Source organism: Zootoca vivipara, chromosome 4 (genome assembly GCF_963506605.1).
Source record: "Zootoca vivipara chromosome 4, rZooViv1.1, whole genome shotgun sequence".
Taxonomy (NCBI): Eukaryota; Metazoa; Chordata; class Lepidosauria; order Squamata; family Lacertidae; genus Zootoca; species Zootoca vivipara.
The window spans coordinates 50,969,439-50,987,875 of NC_083279.1; the positions used below are offsets into that span (position 1 = coordinate 50,969,439).

The 18,437-nt window shown below is 43.2% G+C and overlaps 1 protein-coding gene across 2 annotated transcripts in view; it reads right to left on the minus strand.

The window, feature by feature from the left end:
* Positions 1-18,437, minus strand: part of CLIC6 (chloride intracellular channel 6) — a 136,369-nt gene that overhangs the window by 100,719 nt on the left and 17,213 nt on the right. The window contains exons 1-2 of one of the 2 annotated variants that reach the window (XM_060273585.1): positions 11,847-15,418; positions 11,603-11,690 (exon numbers count right to left, since the gene is read on the minus strand). In XM_060273585.1, the coding sequence (XP_060129568.1) occupies positions 11,603-11,690; positions 11,847-11,860 (102 nt within the window). In that variant the 5' untranslated portion in view covers positions 11,861-15,418. Of the gene's footprint in view, positions 1-11,602; positions 11,691-11,846; positions 15,419-18,437 lie in introns of those variants that run through there. The other variant, XM_060273586.1, reaches the window with a different exon arrangement.

The following is an 18,437-nucleotide window of genomic DNA, read 5'->3' on the forward strand; positions in this document are numbered from 1 at the left end:
AGGCGGCTCCCACAAGGGCTGCAGCGGTGGCTGGTGGTGCGGCAGCGGGGAAGGCCACCTAGCCAAGCGAGTGAGCTGTGCGCCCTCTCCACCCGCCTCCCTTTTTCCACCTCCACCACCTCCTCCGCCAGCCAGCCAGCCTCGCCGCCGCCGCTTTTGGGCGCCTGCCTCCATCCTCCTCCTGCTGCTGCTGCCCAGCTGGGCTCCAGCTGTCGCTGCCCAGCCGCCTCCGCGGCCCCCAGGGGCTAGCAGCAGCAACAGCAGTGGGAGGACGAGGATGACACTGCTGGGTCCCACTGCCTTGAACCGAGTGGCGCTGCTGCGCGCTTTGTTGGGGCTGCAGCAATCGCTGGTTCCAGGCGCCTGCCTCCTATTGCAGCGGCCAGCGTTGCTGCTGCTGGCTCGGTACTCTCCTTCCGCGTGGAAGGATTGCTTTTTTTAAAAAAACCAAGATTGCTTAATAAAAAATAGATTGCTTAATAAAAAAACCAAGACACCCCCCGAAAATAAGCCATAGGCTTATTTTCTTGAGTAAAATAAATATAAGATGGTGTCTTAAAATGTGGGAAAAACGGTATTTATTTGGTGCCGTACTTGTGCATTGTGTTCTACAGAGGCCAGGAGTACAGGTCCTGCCACCAGGAGCTTACAATCTAAAATTCGGGAGAGAAGTAAAACAGGGGAGAGAAGTTGGGTGGCCGGATGCAAAGGAAGAGGGTGCTTCTGTACCTATAATAGCTGTGTAGAAGAGGGGATTTCAAAGTACATTTCTCCTTCTGCACAGCTATGAAAGGTGCAGGAGCCCTGTCTTCTTTTGCATCTGGCCAACCTAGAGGAAGTGGAGTACGGGGGAAATGGGGGAACTAAATGTTACTGGTTTCAGTTGCATGAAGGGCTTTTTTCCCCAGCCAGAACTCGCTGGAACTCAGTTCTGGCACCTCTCAGGTGGGTGCCTTTGCGCCTCTTTGTAAGAGAACAAGGGAAGTGTTCATGGCGAGTTCTGGCACCTCTTAAGGTTTAGTTACAGGCTGAGTTACAGCCGTGTATAGGAGCATTCATACTTGTTTATTACTACTACTACTACTACTACTACTATTAGTACCCCGCCCATCTGGCTGAGTCTCCCCAGCCACTCTGGGTGGCTCCCAATCGAGTGTTAAAACAATACAGCATTAAATATTAAAAACTTCCCTAAACTACTACTAGTATTTATTGGCTCTCTTATCCACCCTTCACCATAAGGTCTCAGGATGGATTACAACAATGTAAGATTAAAATCAGTTAGAACAATTTGCAATTCAAACAATGGGGTGGGTCCTAAAATTATATGTCTCAGGTGCCAACGGTCAGGACAAAGAGGAGGTGTGCCACCACATGATGAAAGCTACACAATGAAGGTGCCAGACACACTTCTGTGGGGAGGGAATTCCACAGCTCACATTAGTCCCTGCTTCTTAGAAGGGTGGGAGGGGAAAGGGTGTCTCCTTCAAGGTTATCTCCCATTAAAACACTCTTTCCTAACTGGAAGCTTCCATTGCAAGTCATTCTGATGTCCAATTTGCAGCATGGTTAGCCAGAGCTGAAATGACCATTATCCATCACCGAGAGAAGTCAGCAGAGAAGGGTGAAGCATTTCTGAACCTCTCTCTCCGGTGAACTACAAAAACATATGTCAACCTCCACCACACACACACACACACACACACACACATGTGACATTTCTAGAGACTTTATAAGGGTTGACACTATTCTCTGGTATGACTTCTGTTTGTGTTTGTATGAAGAGCACAAAACAGCAAGTGACATTTCTCTGGCGTGGTACAAGAGTATTTCTGACTTAACTGCATGTAGCTGTTCATCATGGGACTGTGCCCTTTGTATAAGAAACTTAATAGACTTCATTTTTAAAAATTTACATTTATATTGCTATTCCCAACATGACTGACTAGAAGAAAGCACATTAAGAATAAAATGGTAAAACGACTGCCATTAAAGCAATGACATAAAAACAGTACAGAGAAGGGCATCCAGGTTCACATGAGAGAAAACATTCCTTCAAGTATCTAGGTCCCAGTCTCTGTAAAGGTAAAAGGACCCCTGGACGGTTAAGTCCTGTCAAAGGCAACTATAGGGTGCGGTGCTCATCTCGCTTTTCAGGCTGAGGGAGATGGCGTTTGTCCACAGACAGCTTTCCGGGTCATGTGGTCAATGGAACTTCTGGCGCAATGGAACACCATGACGGAAGCCAGAGCGCATGGAAATGCCATTTACCTTCCCGCCACAGCGGGAGCTATTTATCTATTTGCACTCCTGTGATTTCAAACTGCCGGGTTGGCAGGAGCTAGGACAGAGCAATGGGAGCTCACCCCATTGTGGGGATTCGAACCACCAAGAGGCTCAGTGGTTTAGACCACAGCGCCACCCACATCCCTCCAGTCTCTAGTACTGTCCGACTCCAGCCCTTGGAAATGGAGCAGCAACTAAAGAAGATGTTTCAAAATAGTAAGGGATGTTCCCATCAGCTGATGCTAGTGAGCAACCTAGCAGTTTTATTCTGAACTAACGGAAGTTTCCATCAGTCTTCAAAACATCCCCCTAAATAACACATTACTAAATTTTGATGTTATCAGAGTATGGAAAACTGTGGCCAGGCTATCCAGACGAGATTGCCATTGGTCACACTACATCTTTGGAGGCCTCTTAGGCCTTCAGTTAATAATGCAGACTCTATCAGCCACCACCAGAATGCACACCTGGTGTTTTGTTAGCAACCCCATCCAGAAAAGGTAGATGAGAACCACCTCAGATAAACGGCCCCACCTATATTGTTTACATGCCAAAATGACATCTAAAGAGCTTGCAAATACAAAATCAATTATAAAATCCATACATCATGAAAATACACAATAGAACAAGTCCATCAAAGCATTAAGAATATACAACAAAGCATAACATTTAATGGGCAATTAAAAACTATTAAAACAATTAGATCAGGAAGCTGAAGTTTAGGGGAATGCTTGTTTAAACAGGTGAGTCTTCAAGAGCTGCCAGAATGCCAATATTCATGTGGCCTTTCGTATTTCAGCCAGGAGGGAATTCCAGCATGTGGCCAAGATGGAACTCTGTGACACCCCATAGCATAAGTGCTATGGGTATAAACGAAACAGTAAAACAGGAGCAGACAATAAATGGAGTCTCATCATCTGCTCTTCTCCCCAGTTCTGTCAGTGCCATATTAGTTTCCTACACACCCTAAAGAGGCAGCTAGTTAATACTAGATCCTAATTATTAAAACTTTTTAATCCAGGTTGAAAATGCCATCAGGTTTACAGCACGAGACATGACTAGATGATGCAGCCCGTCCTTTCCTAATAGACCTTTCCCCAGCTGGATACACTTAGTACCACTCCAGCATAGGGAGAGATGATGGCTGAATCACAGTGGTTCCTCACTGTTTTCAGCTGTCATAGATGACCTATATTTAGTATATTTACCTGCTGTTGGGGAATAGGGGACAGACTGGAGACTCTGCTGGAGTACTATTTACCACTGCTGACTTAAGAGATCTGCTGGTATAGGGTGGTACAAATGTAATTAATGAATAACTATTAGTGTCCTTCGCGGGTGGCACTGTGGTCTAAACCACTGAGCCTCTTGGGCTTGCCGATCAGAAGGTCGGCAGTTAAAATCCCCGCGATGGGGTTAGCTCCCGATGCTCGGTCCCAGCTCCTGCCAACCTAGCAGTTTGAAAGCGCTTCAAAGTGCAAGTAGATAAATAGGTACCGCTACAGAGGGAAGGTAAATGGCGTTTCCGTGTGCTGCTCTGGTTCTGGAGTTCTGTTGCACCAGAAGCAGTTTAGTCATGCTGGCCACATGACCGGAAAAACTGTCTGCGGACAAACGCCGGCTCCCTCCGCCTGTAAAGCAAAAGAAGCGCCGCAACCCCAGAGTCATCTGCGACTGGACTTAACTGTCAGGGGTCTTTTACCTTTACCTTTTAGTGTCCTTAAATGCAAGAGGGTTGTTCTTTGTTTCTACACAAATTTGCACAAAGATCTGTATGTGCTGCACTGTATGGCAGTCTGTATGTGCTGCACTGGGCCCCAACATTCCTGCACATGCCAGGTGTGCTTGTTCTAACCCTACCTTTCCTTCATTAAGCAGGAAGGGCAGGAACATTCTTCTAACAAAGTTTGGCTGAACATGCTTAGATGCCTCCTTGTGATCAGGAACTCTGGCAACATATTCAGTGGGAAGGTCTGAGGCTGAGCTGATGGGCGCAGGGATATTAAAGGTGATGCCAACAGATGGATGCCCATTCAGTGTACAAACTTCATTCCAACACATGTTTATTTAAGTGTGTGAGAAGGACTTGTTTAAAGGCTTATTCTGTGGCAACGTTTGTGGTGAAGAAATACTTACCTGCCAGCATTACATCTGCAGAATGCTAACCATTTTGAGAGTCCATGTATCCTGCAGCAATTTGTCTCCTGGTGCTATTCGTTTGCAGAATGTTTTGCATATAGGATCACCCACAACCTCACTTGAGTTCCTATTACTAACAGAATCTGTGGCCTCCTTAGCCTCTTCTGGCTGCAGTTGCTTGAATGAGTTTTAGGGCACTGTCAGGAATGTGCCGCCCCCAGAGTAAGGGGATGAGTTAGACTCAGAGATTGAACTAGGGACCGACTCTGCAGATTAGCACCGCCTGCCAGAATTGAGAAAGGGCAGTTCCACCCCACTTTTTGGAGAAGACTCTATTAGCTCTCAAGGAGAGGAAGAGTTGGAAGGCAGCCAAGGCATTGCTAGGCAATCAGCAGATAAGCAGTGGTCTGAATCTGGGTTGAGTGAGAGTGAGGAGGAGGGGGGAAGTCAGCCTCTCAGTCTCCGATCCAGGCATTTGGATAAAATCAGAAGGCAACAGAAGGGCAAGAGGGGAAAGGCAGGAGTCTGGCGTCCTTCCTGTTGTGGGAGGAGTGAAACTTCAGACTGATAAACAAACATAAATGAGAACAGCTGAGAAGCCGGGCTCTGGATGTGTCTTTTTGTAAATAAACCTACATAAAATCTGCCGGAGAGTCAATTACTTCTTATCAGAGCTTGCTTGCCTGCCAGAGATCATTACAGGCACATTGTAGATTTGCACCTGCCTGTTTCCCTGTTAAGGTAGGGGGCATCCGCATGATGCCCTCCTCATCTCAGTATTGTCCCAGACACCCCCACATCCTTTAAATGTAGAGTTTTTCAATCTTGGCAGTTTCACACTTCACAAGGATCAGAAATCCCCACTCAGGGGCCAAACTGAGATTGGCCTGTGGGCTGGAGGTTTCTACCCATGCTATAAAGTTTATATCCAGAGATAACTGTGTCCCATTGGTTCTCTCCATTCCAGCAGGTCTCAGTTACACCCATTACATCAATGCTATTTACTAAAACCAAGCACTCAAAATTGCCCATTTTGCCTTGGAGGCCTCTGGCATTAGCCTATAAATACTTGTACAGTTTCTCTCTCCAAGTATCTCTGACACTCATGTTTTGACCTGCAATATTTTGTCCTCTCTGAATTACTATCCCACGCCACGCCCTTGCTCCCACAATGCCTATCTCTAATCATCTCCCTTTTAAATTATCATGATTTTCTTTTCACCTACATCTTCATTCCAGAGGCAAGTTGGTTCCAAACCGGCCCTATTCAGCACCTGTCATCTTTCCCCCAAAATCAGTTTAAAAGCGGCTCTGCAACCTTTGTTAGTTGAAGCATCAACATTCTGGTTCCATCCCAGTTCCAGTGGAGCCTAGCTTGTCCCAAAATATTCCCCAGTGCTGAACAAATCCAAACCACTCCTCCTGATACGATCGTTTCAGACATATATTCAGACTACACAGATACAGTATGCCTGTCTAGTTGGCCCTGCACATGGAAATTTGTTCACTGGTCATGAAATGCATGAAGACTGAAACATAACTGTAAATTTACCCGCCTTCACAGCCAACAGATGATTGGAAATCATGTGCACACGAATATGCACAAAGCCAGCAGGAATGTAGTTTAAAAGCATGTGTGAATTTGGTGCAACATTCTTATATTGTACCACTGGTTGTGACCCAGTTAAAGTCTTAATTCAGCTAATTTAAACATTTATACTCCAGCTCTCCTTCAGAACCTTTAACAGGTTTATTGCAACAAAAATTTAAGTCAGAAAGCTTAAGGCAAAGCTTACAGGTAGAAAATAAGAAACTGCTTTCCTGGAATTATTGGGAGGAGGCAGCCACCAATTATGATAATTATTCGAATAAGCCGTTTTGAATGGTGAAGGAGCATGTCTGATGCCTCCAAGGTTTGGACCAGGTAAAGAGGCTAGGAAATTCCCACCTGGTGAAAGAGAGCTGAAAAATATTGATCTAATAAGAAGTCAAATCAACCAGGCATGGTTCTTCCGTGACCTATTTCTCTTCTGAAATTCAAAGTTCTAGTCATTCAGTACATGAATATATGTTTTCTTTCCCTTGTTTGCTTCCTTCTCTATTCCCAGCATCTCACCAGCCTTCAATGTTCAAGCAGCTTTCCTCACATTACTTTTCTTACATGAGGGCAGTGCTGTGTGTCTGAACTTACTCAATTTTGGTTGAGTAAGCCACACCAGTGACTATGATAACACAGAGAGTATGTTCTTAACAGGGACAGTTGGAATGGTGCCCTTTAGATAAAATCATATGAATTTCAGAACTTCCTTTTTGCTGGTCACTGGGTACTTCCAGCTGGCGTGTTGTTATTGAGCATATTATCCTGATTTGTTTGTGGGAAGGCTAGATGATGTTGCCTCAAAGGAAGTATTATCCCACACTTTCCAGTGCATTTTCCTATCAATTTCCTCACTGTGAAAAGCCTGGTCCTTTTGGGAAGTTGGTTTGTTATGCAAGACCTCCAAATCCACTATACTGTAATTGTGAAACCTGAATTTGCCAGTATGTGACTGAATCCTACCCCAAAACAGAGACAGTCTGGAAGCATCCAGAGCCCACAGTCAGTCTCCATCTTCAGGTGTTTAAAGGTAAAGGTAAAGGGACCCCTGACCTTTAGGTCCAGTCGCAGATGACTCTGGCGTTGCAGTGCTCATCTTGCTTTACTGGCCGAGGGAGCCAGCGTACATGTGGTCATGTGGCCAGCATGACTAAGCTGCTTCTGACAAACCAGAGCATCACACGGAAACGCCGTTTACCTTCCCGCCAGAGCGGTAACTATTTATCTACTTGCACTTTGTGCTTTCGAACTGCTAGGTTGGCAGGAGCAGGGACCGAGCAACGGGAGCTCACCCTGTCATGGGGATTCAAACCGCCAACCTTCCGATCCAAATTTAATTATGCCTGATTCATGCCAGTCTACACTACAGTCGGCCTTTGTAATATTTTCCCTTCTAAGATTTCACACCAATGGCAGTTATAGAGGTGTGCTGGTGTGGATTTAGTGTCAGGAGGCAAACGTACATACCCAGAAATAAATAATAATGGGACTTACTTCAATGCAATTATGGTTAAGTTTCATTTTCAGTTAGGCCAAGCTTGCACAACTTGTTAAGCCAACATGAGTGCAGCTCACCAGACTTGTATTATGACCTGCCAGGTATCTGAACTCCCAAGCAAGCGACAAAAATAGGAGGTTTATTAAATCTTTTGCAGGCCACCATACATGGACTGTGTACAATTTATGCCAGCTTGAATCAGGCTATCAAGGTGGAAACTCCAACCAGGTTGCTTGGAAGCCATTTTTGTTTATAAGATGACCCAAATTGATGTGAATGTGTCTATTCCCATCTTTCTATCTATTAACCTGTATTTCCTTGTGAATACTGGAATGGAACCCGGAAGCAAAAAATGAGGTCAGACAGCAAGAACAATGCAATGGATTCTTGCCATTTTAATTGCTAATCCTTTCCTTGGAAGGTGCTGTTTCCATGTCATTGTTCTATTATCCTGTTGTGACCCTCACATTACTGCCAAATTTGCCTTTGTCCTTTCATTCCTGTGCAAAGAGAATGGCAGCTGAGGTAATTTGACACAGAATCTATTAGGCAAGCACACACAGGTACACATTAATACGATTTCTTTTGAGGAACTATTTTCCCACTGTCTATAATTATCACCAACATAACAATCTTGGGCACTCTAGAAATAGACTAATGCTGTGGTTCCCAATGTAGGGCACACACCCCACAGAGGAGCAATTTGATTTTTAAGGGGGGAAATTCGAGAATGAGTTATTAACAGTTAATGGCCTTTTAGGCTTCCTCCACGTGAATAGGAGTTCACTTTTTGAATAATAAGACTTATAATGCCACCATTGCCATATACAGCCCTTTCTTTTAAAAGTGTGTGCTTCTATGCCTTGTCGGTTTTTGTCTCCCTTAAAGGGCTTCTTGCAAACCTCTAGTTCACTGGCTCTCAACTTTTTTTAAAAAAAATATTTAATCATCCTCCTTATTATCCAAATGGTCTTTGGATATTGAAATATAATTCAGATTCACGATTTTGATCATTCTTTCTTGTCAGTAACACAGCTCTGCTGCTATTTATAATATCAACACAAGTGCCATCCATTTTGATTGGTGTTCTGCGCCACAAATAGCCTCACTCAACATTCTTACTGGTCCCTCAGATGGTGCGATGGGTTAGTGCACCTGACTTTAACCAGAAAGTTGGTGGTTCAAGCCCACCCAGGGATTGCTGTGGGCAGGATTCCTGCTTTGCAGGGGGTTGGACTAGATGAACCTCGGGGTCCCTTCTAACTCTACCATTATGAAAAGCTGGAGGATTTTTTTACATAAACTAAGAACCATTATCTGGACTGCATTTCTATTTGAACAGAAAAGACCTAGCCTGCAATGTTGTTCGTGTCCCATTTTAAGTCAGGTGGCAGTTTCAAACATGGAGGTGTGATTCAGTTGAGTTAACTAGCTTTACTTCACTTCAACCACAGATTCACAAGAATGCCCTTGGGTTAGGTATTTAAAGTGGGGGGGGGGATTGTCCAGTGCCAGAGAAATAAGGCACGCGTTCCGACAGTAAGTATGACAGAGCTAATTCTTATCGATTACTGTTGATTGATGGGCCTCATTATCACGTACACAAGAACCTAATCATTACTCAGGAACCAGTGATCATATACTGTAAATAAAAACTTACAAGAGGTGCTTAAAGCATGATTGCAATTAGAAAAGTTGCTCAGCAAGACAATGCTTACTGACTCAGCAGATCTACCGCCTGTGAAAATCCAATCCCATATGCTGAGGGGAAATATATGTTGCTTTTCTTCCAGTAACTTTACAATCAGCTTCCTGAGAGAGACCAAGACATTTCTAAGGAGGGAAGCAGACTACACCTTAACCTTTTGCATCATATCCTGACAATACAGAGGTGAAGAGTACCAGACCCCACCTTCCAAATTAGTGCAATACAAGAGGTGTGCGCCCAATGCCAATCCCAGGTTGATTGTGACAGCTAATTAGTCAGAAAACAAAACTGCCAATCTTTGCCATGGATCACAGGGTAAATTCATATCCTATCATGTCTCCAAATGGAAAGCAGCTATTTAGCAGTGCTTTAAAAGATGGGTAGAGATGGGATTCTGAGGAGCCTAGTAGTGTATTTGCACCAGAAGCACTGCCAGGTTTGAGAGGACTTCTGATGAGGCACCTTTGAAGCAGGGTTGGGGATGGGGGCCTATTGAGTGGCAGGACACTCAACCAATTGACACGCTTCTTTCTCCTGCTCGCCCACCTACTGTTGACACTCTTCTCCCACACAGACCCAATGGCCACCGCCATGGGAGGAACATGTAGGTAAAGGAGCAAGGCTGCTTACCACAAACTAGGAAACAAAGCAATGTCCTGATAGCGACTGAGGCTTTGTAGTCATCCACCACAACTTTTAACTAACAATATTTCCCCTAAACAACAAGAGCGGCATTGAACTTAGCCAATCCGACACCACCTTTGGGGTTGTGAGGCCACAGAAAGTACTGGGGCAATAAGAGGTTGATCTAAGGTTGCTTGACCTGCTTCCTGCATGCTCCAATGCCCTCATTGGCCTAAAACTGGCTTCTGATTGGCTCCTCTCATTGCCACTCTCATTGCCTTGGGGGTATGTACCGTATTTTTCTGTGTATAAGACTAGGGTTTTTTAACAAAAAAAAAAGGTTTAAAATTGGGGCTCGTCTCAGGTGGTGCTGTGGGTTAAACCACTGAGTCCAGGGCTTGCTGATCAGAAGGTCAGCGGTTCGAATTCCTGTGACGGGGTGAGCTCCCGTTGCTCGGTCCCAGCTCCTGCCCACCTAGCAGTTCGAAAGCACGTCAAAATGCAAGTAGCTAAATAGGAACCGCTACAGTGGGAAGGTAAATGGTGTTCCCATGTGCTGCTCTGGTTTGCCAGTAGCGGCTTTGTCATGCTGGCCACATGACCTGGAAGCTATACGCCGGCTTCCTCGGCCAATAATGTGAGATGAGCGCGCAACCCCAGAGTCGATCACGACTCGACCTAATGGTCAGGGGTCCCTTTACTTTTACCTTTACCTTATACATGGGTAGTGCTGAGGGGTGTTTTCTTAATTTGGAGTCCCCCCAGATAGGGGATGTCTTATACATGGGGGCGTCTTATTATTGAAAAATACGGTATATTAAATTGGTAGTGTGCACACTTTGCTTTCTAGCATGCTGTGGCTTGCCATCTTACGCACCACTGCCACCCTGGATTCATTGAGGGAGGCCTTCAGCCTAGGCCCCAAAGACCAATCCTAGTGGTGCCACTGAGAAGCACGAAGTAACTTTTAAGAATCCGTCTAGTCTAGTATTGCATCCTTTGATTACCTGTGGCTCCTTATGACTCTTGAAGATACCAAAGATTGAGCATGTGATCTTATACATGCAAAGCTGTACCAATGAGCTGTGGTCCATTTTCATACCGTGTTTCTCCGAAAATAAGCCATACCCCGAAAATAAGCCATACCCCGAAAATATGCCATACCCCGAAAATAACCCATAGTGATAGGCAGTTTAACCTTGTAGGTTAAACTGTACCATACTTAATATATATATAAAAATAAGACATCCCCTGAAAATAAGCCACCGTGTGTGTTTTTTGAGGAAAAATAAATATAAGACGGTGTCTTATTTTTGGAGAAACACGGTATATAGCAATTAAAATATTGTGGTTTACAAAGTCATCAAGGCAGATTACAAAATATAGGAAACAGCTTTGTACTACTTATAATCCTTGGAACCGAACTCCCACATAAGATGAAAGATTCATGTGCATCATTAAACTAGGCCATCTCATTTGGAAAATTAACAACAGGGTATTTTAAAGGATATCTATAGTTTATATTAACTCATTAAAGTCTTACAAAAAAAGCCAATACCTGTAAGCAGAAGATTCATATCAGTGTTCATTCTGCAGACATCATCCTGCTCTATGGGAATAAACTGAACTGACTTCTAAAGGCAATATGGTTAACAACATAAAAAAGGCCAGCAGGATATTTTAAGTTACAATTTTCTTACCATGAGCCACAGAAGAAGTAGAAGTACAGTGTACTAATGAATAATTTTACCTGGAAAGTCCTGGCTGATGGTGTGATGGCTTGGCTGATGGTAATTTTGAGAAGTTCGGGTCCCTGTAACAATTCATTATCGCTGTTTCTGAAAATAGCCAAGAGGAACATTTAAATAAACATATTATAGACTGACTGTACAATTGAGGAAATTTATTGGGGAAAACTGCAGGTGTTAATGCATTCAGCTTCATATAGAAAACAAATCAACATATTTTCAGAGAATCATACAAGTTTATTTTACCTGTGGAATTCCATCCCAACAGACTTACATTTAGCTCCATCTCTATCTATACCAGGAAGGAAGAGGCACTAATATAAAAAAGGTAAAAAGAACCAAGTCTTTGTATCAGTAGGTCATTTTCTGATTTAAAAAATATCCAGAGGTAGAAATGAGAGCTGTCTATAGAAACTAGTCCACAAAATTCAGTCTGTGTCAACTTTTCCATGAGGCACAGTTGATGCTTTCTGATAGCACAGTCCAAATCATAGAAATGTCATAATTAATTTAGAGCATCAGATTATTGTGAAAATAAAGCATATGCAAGTGAGTCTGCACAATCTGTGACCCACTGGGCAAACAGCCTATCAGCCATGCATACAAGCTCATGAGAACCCTGTTAAACTGGCCTGTGTAGTTCTTACAAAATTTAGGATGGGGAGAGTCAAGCACCAGAATGGCCACAATACTTGCCTTGCAGATTTCATTCATTTGTTGATGAGTCACTAGACCTACAGACCTAATGTAAGGCTTTTCAGGATATGGAGAGGGAAAATTTTCCACTCTGGAATTTTCTCAGTTTCTCCCAACAGATCCAAGGTACTTCTATCATGTGTTTCCTCAGTCTCTATGCCAAATGTTTGAAATTCTGCAGAAACGTGTGCAGATTTAGTAACTGAAATACGATCACCTTGGCACCAGTTCATGTGCATCAACAGGCATCAACAGGCATTTCAAAGACTGCATTGCCAGATGAACATTATTTCAGTTACTATTAAGAGACTATAGTACTCGCTTTGTTTATAGAGATTATGATGTTAGGGATCTTATTCTAAATAATACATTGTGGTTTTGCACCATGCTTTGTTGTTATGCTTTATGAATTTATGAATTTATGCCTTTATCATTCAATGGTCTACGTGTTGCCTCTTTTGTCACAAGTTTCGGAGTTTGCAACACAGGGTTTATTTGATTATTTGCTTATTATATTATTTGGCAAAAAAACCCAGAAGTTCCACCTACAATCCATCTATAATATTTATAACAAGTGAAAATGTAAAGTTTGGTATTCGTTGATATAATATGGCTTTAAAAGTATAAACTGTGTGGAAATGAAAATATAATATAATTAAGACTTTGGATCTGTGATTTGCTTGGAAGAGGTTTAAAGATTCCCTTTTGTCAACATCAGACAGAAGCAGGTCTCACTAGCTGCTGGATTTTTGATAAAAAGTTTGGACGGCTTCCTGGAACCTTTATCAGTAGTGTCGCAGTTGAAAATTGGAAATCCGCCATGTTGGAAACAAACCGGGTTGCGGAATTATAAATAGTCATAGGGGAGGCGAGCCATTAATATATTGTTATATTTGTACCTCCAGTCTGATTCGGTAAATCTCCCCTGGAAAGACTAGGTTTGATGCAACTGGTTTGGGGAAATTATTGAGCAGACGCTTAGATTGGAATTCATCGGAACTGTGTGAAGATGGCTTCTGCTCGTAGTGGAAAGACCTTGACTGACTTGGCAGAAATACCAGCATGAGGAGATACTGCGAACTTATTGAAGGGAATCATGTACATAAAATCCACACAGAAACATATTATTGCTTGTTTTAACTCGCTTGTGGGAACAATTCAGAGGCTGTGATGAAGGAAGGATAACAACAGAAAGAGAAATAAGAATTACCGGAAGATTATGAAATGCAGTAGGACTATGATGTTGATCAGAGCCCTCCGAAGTCTTGAATCATGGGAAGTCCTTTATATATATATATATATATAATTTGGCAGAATATTTGGATTATTTGATATGTACCTGTATAATGTGGAATATTTGATGTGATTTGATTGGAGTGTTAAAATGGAAAATTTAATAAAAATGATTTATTAAAAAAAGGCCTCACCTACCAACCAGCTACATGAATGTAGATCAACATGCAAACAGTTCTGAGAACTGCATAGAAGCAAAGTATTATGAAATATGTAGATAAGATATAGAGATGGATACCTTATTTCTACCTTATCCTAGTGTGTTATGGAGACCTTAATAAACCAGCAGTTCCTGACATTTCAAGGAACTACATTGAGGCAGAAAATATATGTACGGTAGCAATGGTTTAACACAGAGAATGGGGATATATTATAATGAGTGAACCCAGAAGAATATTGAGTAGGTATTTCATTGTACTAGCAGTGCAGCAGTTGCTACTTATCAAAGCCCACATTTTAGACTTGTTCACACATTGATTTGTGGTAGGGATAACTGTTATCTCCAGAGAAATAATCCCTTCCAAGGCAGGTAACACATCTAATTCCAGACCACAGGAACCATGCATCCATACCACTTCTGCCTTATCAGGATTCAGCCTCAGTTTATTGGTTCCCATCCAGTCCATCGCTGCTTGCAGACTTTGGTCCAACACCTTCACAGCCTCTCTGGATTCCCGTGAAATGGAGAAACAGAGCTGCAGATCATCAGCATACTGGCGACAGCATGCTACAAATCCCCAGACAGTAGCTCCCAACAGTTTCCTATAGATGTTAAACAGCATAAGAGACAGAATGGACCCAACAGTCCAAAAGCCATGGACCTGGTCAGCTACCGCCTGGTAACTCCTGGTAGTTTCAGAGCTAGCCCAATACATTTTGGCACTTGGACAAACCACAAAATGGTGCACCACCACCACCAGGGAAGAAGAGGTGAGTGAAGATCTACCTCGTGAACAAGGGTGGGAGGAGACCAGCAGCATATATACTCAGCCTTAGTATTTTTGCTAAGAGAGAGACAGAGAAATTGTGGTCACAGTGTGAGTCTTGGTCCTTTCTTAATAAGATATTTTATTATTTATTTATTTATTTATTTATTTATTTATTTATTTATTTGCATTTCTTTTTTGTGAATGGGGGAGAGAACTGGGAGGAGAAATAACAAAATACCTCGGTATATGTTGTTGGATTTTTTGAATAGTCAAGTTATTTTAGAGCCGGTCTAATGTAAATACTGTCTGTTTAAGAGAAACAGGTGTCTGTGTTTCTGTTAATTGCTCACAGGCGTGGGCTCTGCTTCTTGTATATAAGGCTCTGCCAGAAAGCCTTCTGCATCTCTTAGTTAGATCTTTCAGTTTGATTCATCTCTAAGTAGATCACTCTCTCAGTTGTTCTCAGTTTAAGAGATTCCTCAGTTGAATCTTAGTATGAGAGTTGCTTAGTTATAATGCTAGTTTGCTGTTAATTCTTGGGAGGTTTGTGGGAGGTTTGGAATGTGGGAGAAAGCATTTATCTTTAGTTAAAAGTCTATTTAGAGTCAGTTTGTTTTTCAGTTAAAGAAACCCAACCGTTTGTATTTTCATCTGCATACTTTTACAAGTGTGAAGCTAGTAAGGGGTTTCACATAAGGGAGATAATTCCCTACGCTCTTGGTGGTGTTTTCTTAGCCAGCTCAACTTCTGACTGCATATACTCTGCGTGAAGCGTACTTTAAAGGGCCGCTGGAAACTGGGATATATGATTTAGGTTAAGCAAGTTTCAATACCCAGTTTTCTCCAATATTCTTATCATATATATATTATATTCCAGTGTGTGTGTGTGTGTGTGTGTGTGTGTGTGTGTGTGTGTGTTGCCTTGCACCACGGGAGGGAAAGAGTCCATGGCCTGGGGTTTCTTCCAGCTTCATCTCCCATGCACACCTTGAGTCCTAGGTCTCCATCCGTATGTGTCAGTCAACCACCCTTGACAGCCTGGGGATTTCTTCTCTCTCTCACACACACACACACACACACACCAGTCCTCATCGTACCACTGTCTCCCACACAGGAAGGTCAAATCTGCTAGTCCAGCATCCACTGTGATCCTATGTAATGCATACTTAGCCTGTGAGTAAGTCCTATGCAAGTCAGTGGGCCTTCTGAGTAGAAGGATTGCACCATTCACACCACAAGCATTCCTACATGTGTTTTACTCAGATGTAAGTCTAAATGTAATGAGGGTTACTCCATAGTAAATGTGCTTAGGAGACAGCAGGAAGTTTGGGGTTGTGCGGGTGCACTGACAGAGCCAATCCAGTGCACCCACACAGTCCTGACCTCACCACTGCCCAGGACCAGCCCATAATGTTTTGCAGCTTGAGGCAAAAGAGAAAATGTTGCCACCCTGTACCTCATCCTCTGCTTAATAAAGGTAAAGGGACCCCTGACCATTAGGTCCAGTCGTGACAGACTCTGGGGTTGTGGTGCTCATCTCGCTTTATTGGCTGAGGGAGCCAGTGTATAGCTTCCAGGTCATGTGGCCAGCATGTCAAAGCCGCTTCTGGTGAACCAGAGCAGCACACGAAAACGCCTTTTACCTTTCCACTTTAGTGGTACCTATTTATCTAGTGAGAGAAGTGAGAGCTGGACCATAAAGAAGGCTGATCGCCGAAGAATTGATGCTTTTGAATTATGGTGCTGGAGGAGACTCTTGAGAGTCCCATGGACTGCAAGAAGATCAAACCTATCCATTCTTAAGGAAATCAGCCCTGAGTGCTCCCTGGAAGGACAGATCGTGAAGCTGAGGCTCCAATACTTTGGCCACCTCATGAGAAGAGAAGAATCCTTGGAAAAGACCCTGATGTTAGGAAAGATTGAGGGCACTAGGAGAAGGGGACGTCAGAGGACAAGATGGTTGGACAGTGTTCTCGAAGCTACGAACATGAGTTTGACCAAACTGCGGGAGGCAGTGCAAGACAGGAGTGCCTGGCGTGCTATGGTCCATGGGGTCACGAAGAGTCGGACACGACTAAACGACTAAACAACAACAACAACAATTTATCTACTTGCACTTTGACGTGCTTTCAAACTGCTAGGTTGGCAGAAGCTGGGACTGAGCAACGGGAGCTCACCCCGTCGCAGGGATTCGAACCACCAACCTTCTAATCAGCAAGCCCTAGGTTCTGTGGTTTAGCATTTTGAACAAATGTGCTTGGAACAACCCACATCTCTTTCTTTGGGAAACAGTAACGTTTCATGGGGGGGGCTGCAAATAGCACCTTCAGAGAGCATAGCTCCAAGGGGATTTTTTTTTTGTGGGAAAATGGTGCAAAGAGAGTAGGGAAGAGGTAAAAGGGAAAAGGTAAAGGACCCCTGGATGGTTAAGTCCAGTCAAAGGTGACTATGGGGTTGCGGCACTCATCTCGCTTTCAGGCCGAGGGAGCCAGTATTTGTCCACAGACAGCTTTCTGAATCATGTGGCCAGCATGACTAAACCGCTCCTGGCACAACGGAACACTGTGACAGAAACCAGAGCACACGGAAACACCATTTACCTTCCCACCACAGTGGTACCTATTTATCTACTTGCGCTGGCGTGCTTTTGAACCGCTAGGTTTCCAGGAGCTGGGACAGAGCAATGGGAGCGCACCCCATCACGGGGATTCGAATCGCCGATCATAGATCAGCAAGCACAAGAAGCTCAAAGGTTTTAGACCACAGCATCACCCGCATCCCTCTCATGCACTCCAGGATCACTAATCACAACTGTGTATGCGTACACACAGCTGCTTTTTCTAAGCACGTCAGTTAAAAGCTCTTTTAATATAACTTGCAGTTTGGCCCTTTGTAAACATAGAAAGCTTTGCAGCTCAGGGAGCAGAAATCTGTTCAGGGTCTGTGGGAAATAGGTCTAGTTTCAATAAATGTTGTAAACTGTGCTGTGAGTTAGTAATGAAATGGGTGTATAAACAAAGTGGTGTAATGTGCACTAATATGACACTTGAGGGATGTGGAAATTAAATCCATGCCCAGTGTGAGAAGCAGGAAAAGCTAACAACAGGAAGCAGTATCATGGAGTTACTTAATCTTAAAGAAGTATAACAATGCCCCTTTCTTCCTTTTCGGTGACTCTTTTGCCCTGAGGTAAAAGTAAGAATCATGAAAGTACTTGTTTACATGAATCATGAAAGAATTGTTTATAAGAATCATGAAAGTACTTGTTTACGCCAGGCACTCCTGTCTTCCACTGCCTCCCGCATTTTGGACAGACTCATGTTGGTGGCTTTGAGAACACTGTCCAACCATAAGTGCCTGGAAACTTCCATTTCACTGTATCTGAAGAAGTGTGCATGCACACGAAAGCTCATACCAAAATAAAAACTTAGTTGGTCTTTAAGGTGCTACTGAAGGAATTTTTTTACTTGTTTACATGAGGGAGATAGAAACATCTACCACAAAAAGCTATGGCTCAATCATCTAATATTTTCCTTGTGATGAATTCCCATGTTAAGCAATGATCTACAGCTACAGTTCTGCATTGGGATGAAACATTTCCCATATGGAGGAAATGAAGTTGGATATTATGCCACTGATGAACGTATTTGTCTGATACCTATGGCAAGACCAAATAATTCAGTTTTATTATGGCTTCTGGTTTTGCAGCCCTAAAAACCAACAACAATCTTATGACATCTTGGTGGGGGGGAATTGTTTAAAATCTTGACAATGATTCCACCTCACAGATATTCACTGGACCTTCTTATGAGTAAGTGTGCTTGGGATTTCGACTTCCCTCACGTGGGCCACTTCCTTGAACATTTGCTCGTCATAAGGAAAAAGAGGCCACTCCTCTTCTTATATTCTCTACTCAGAG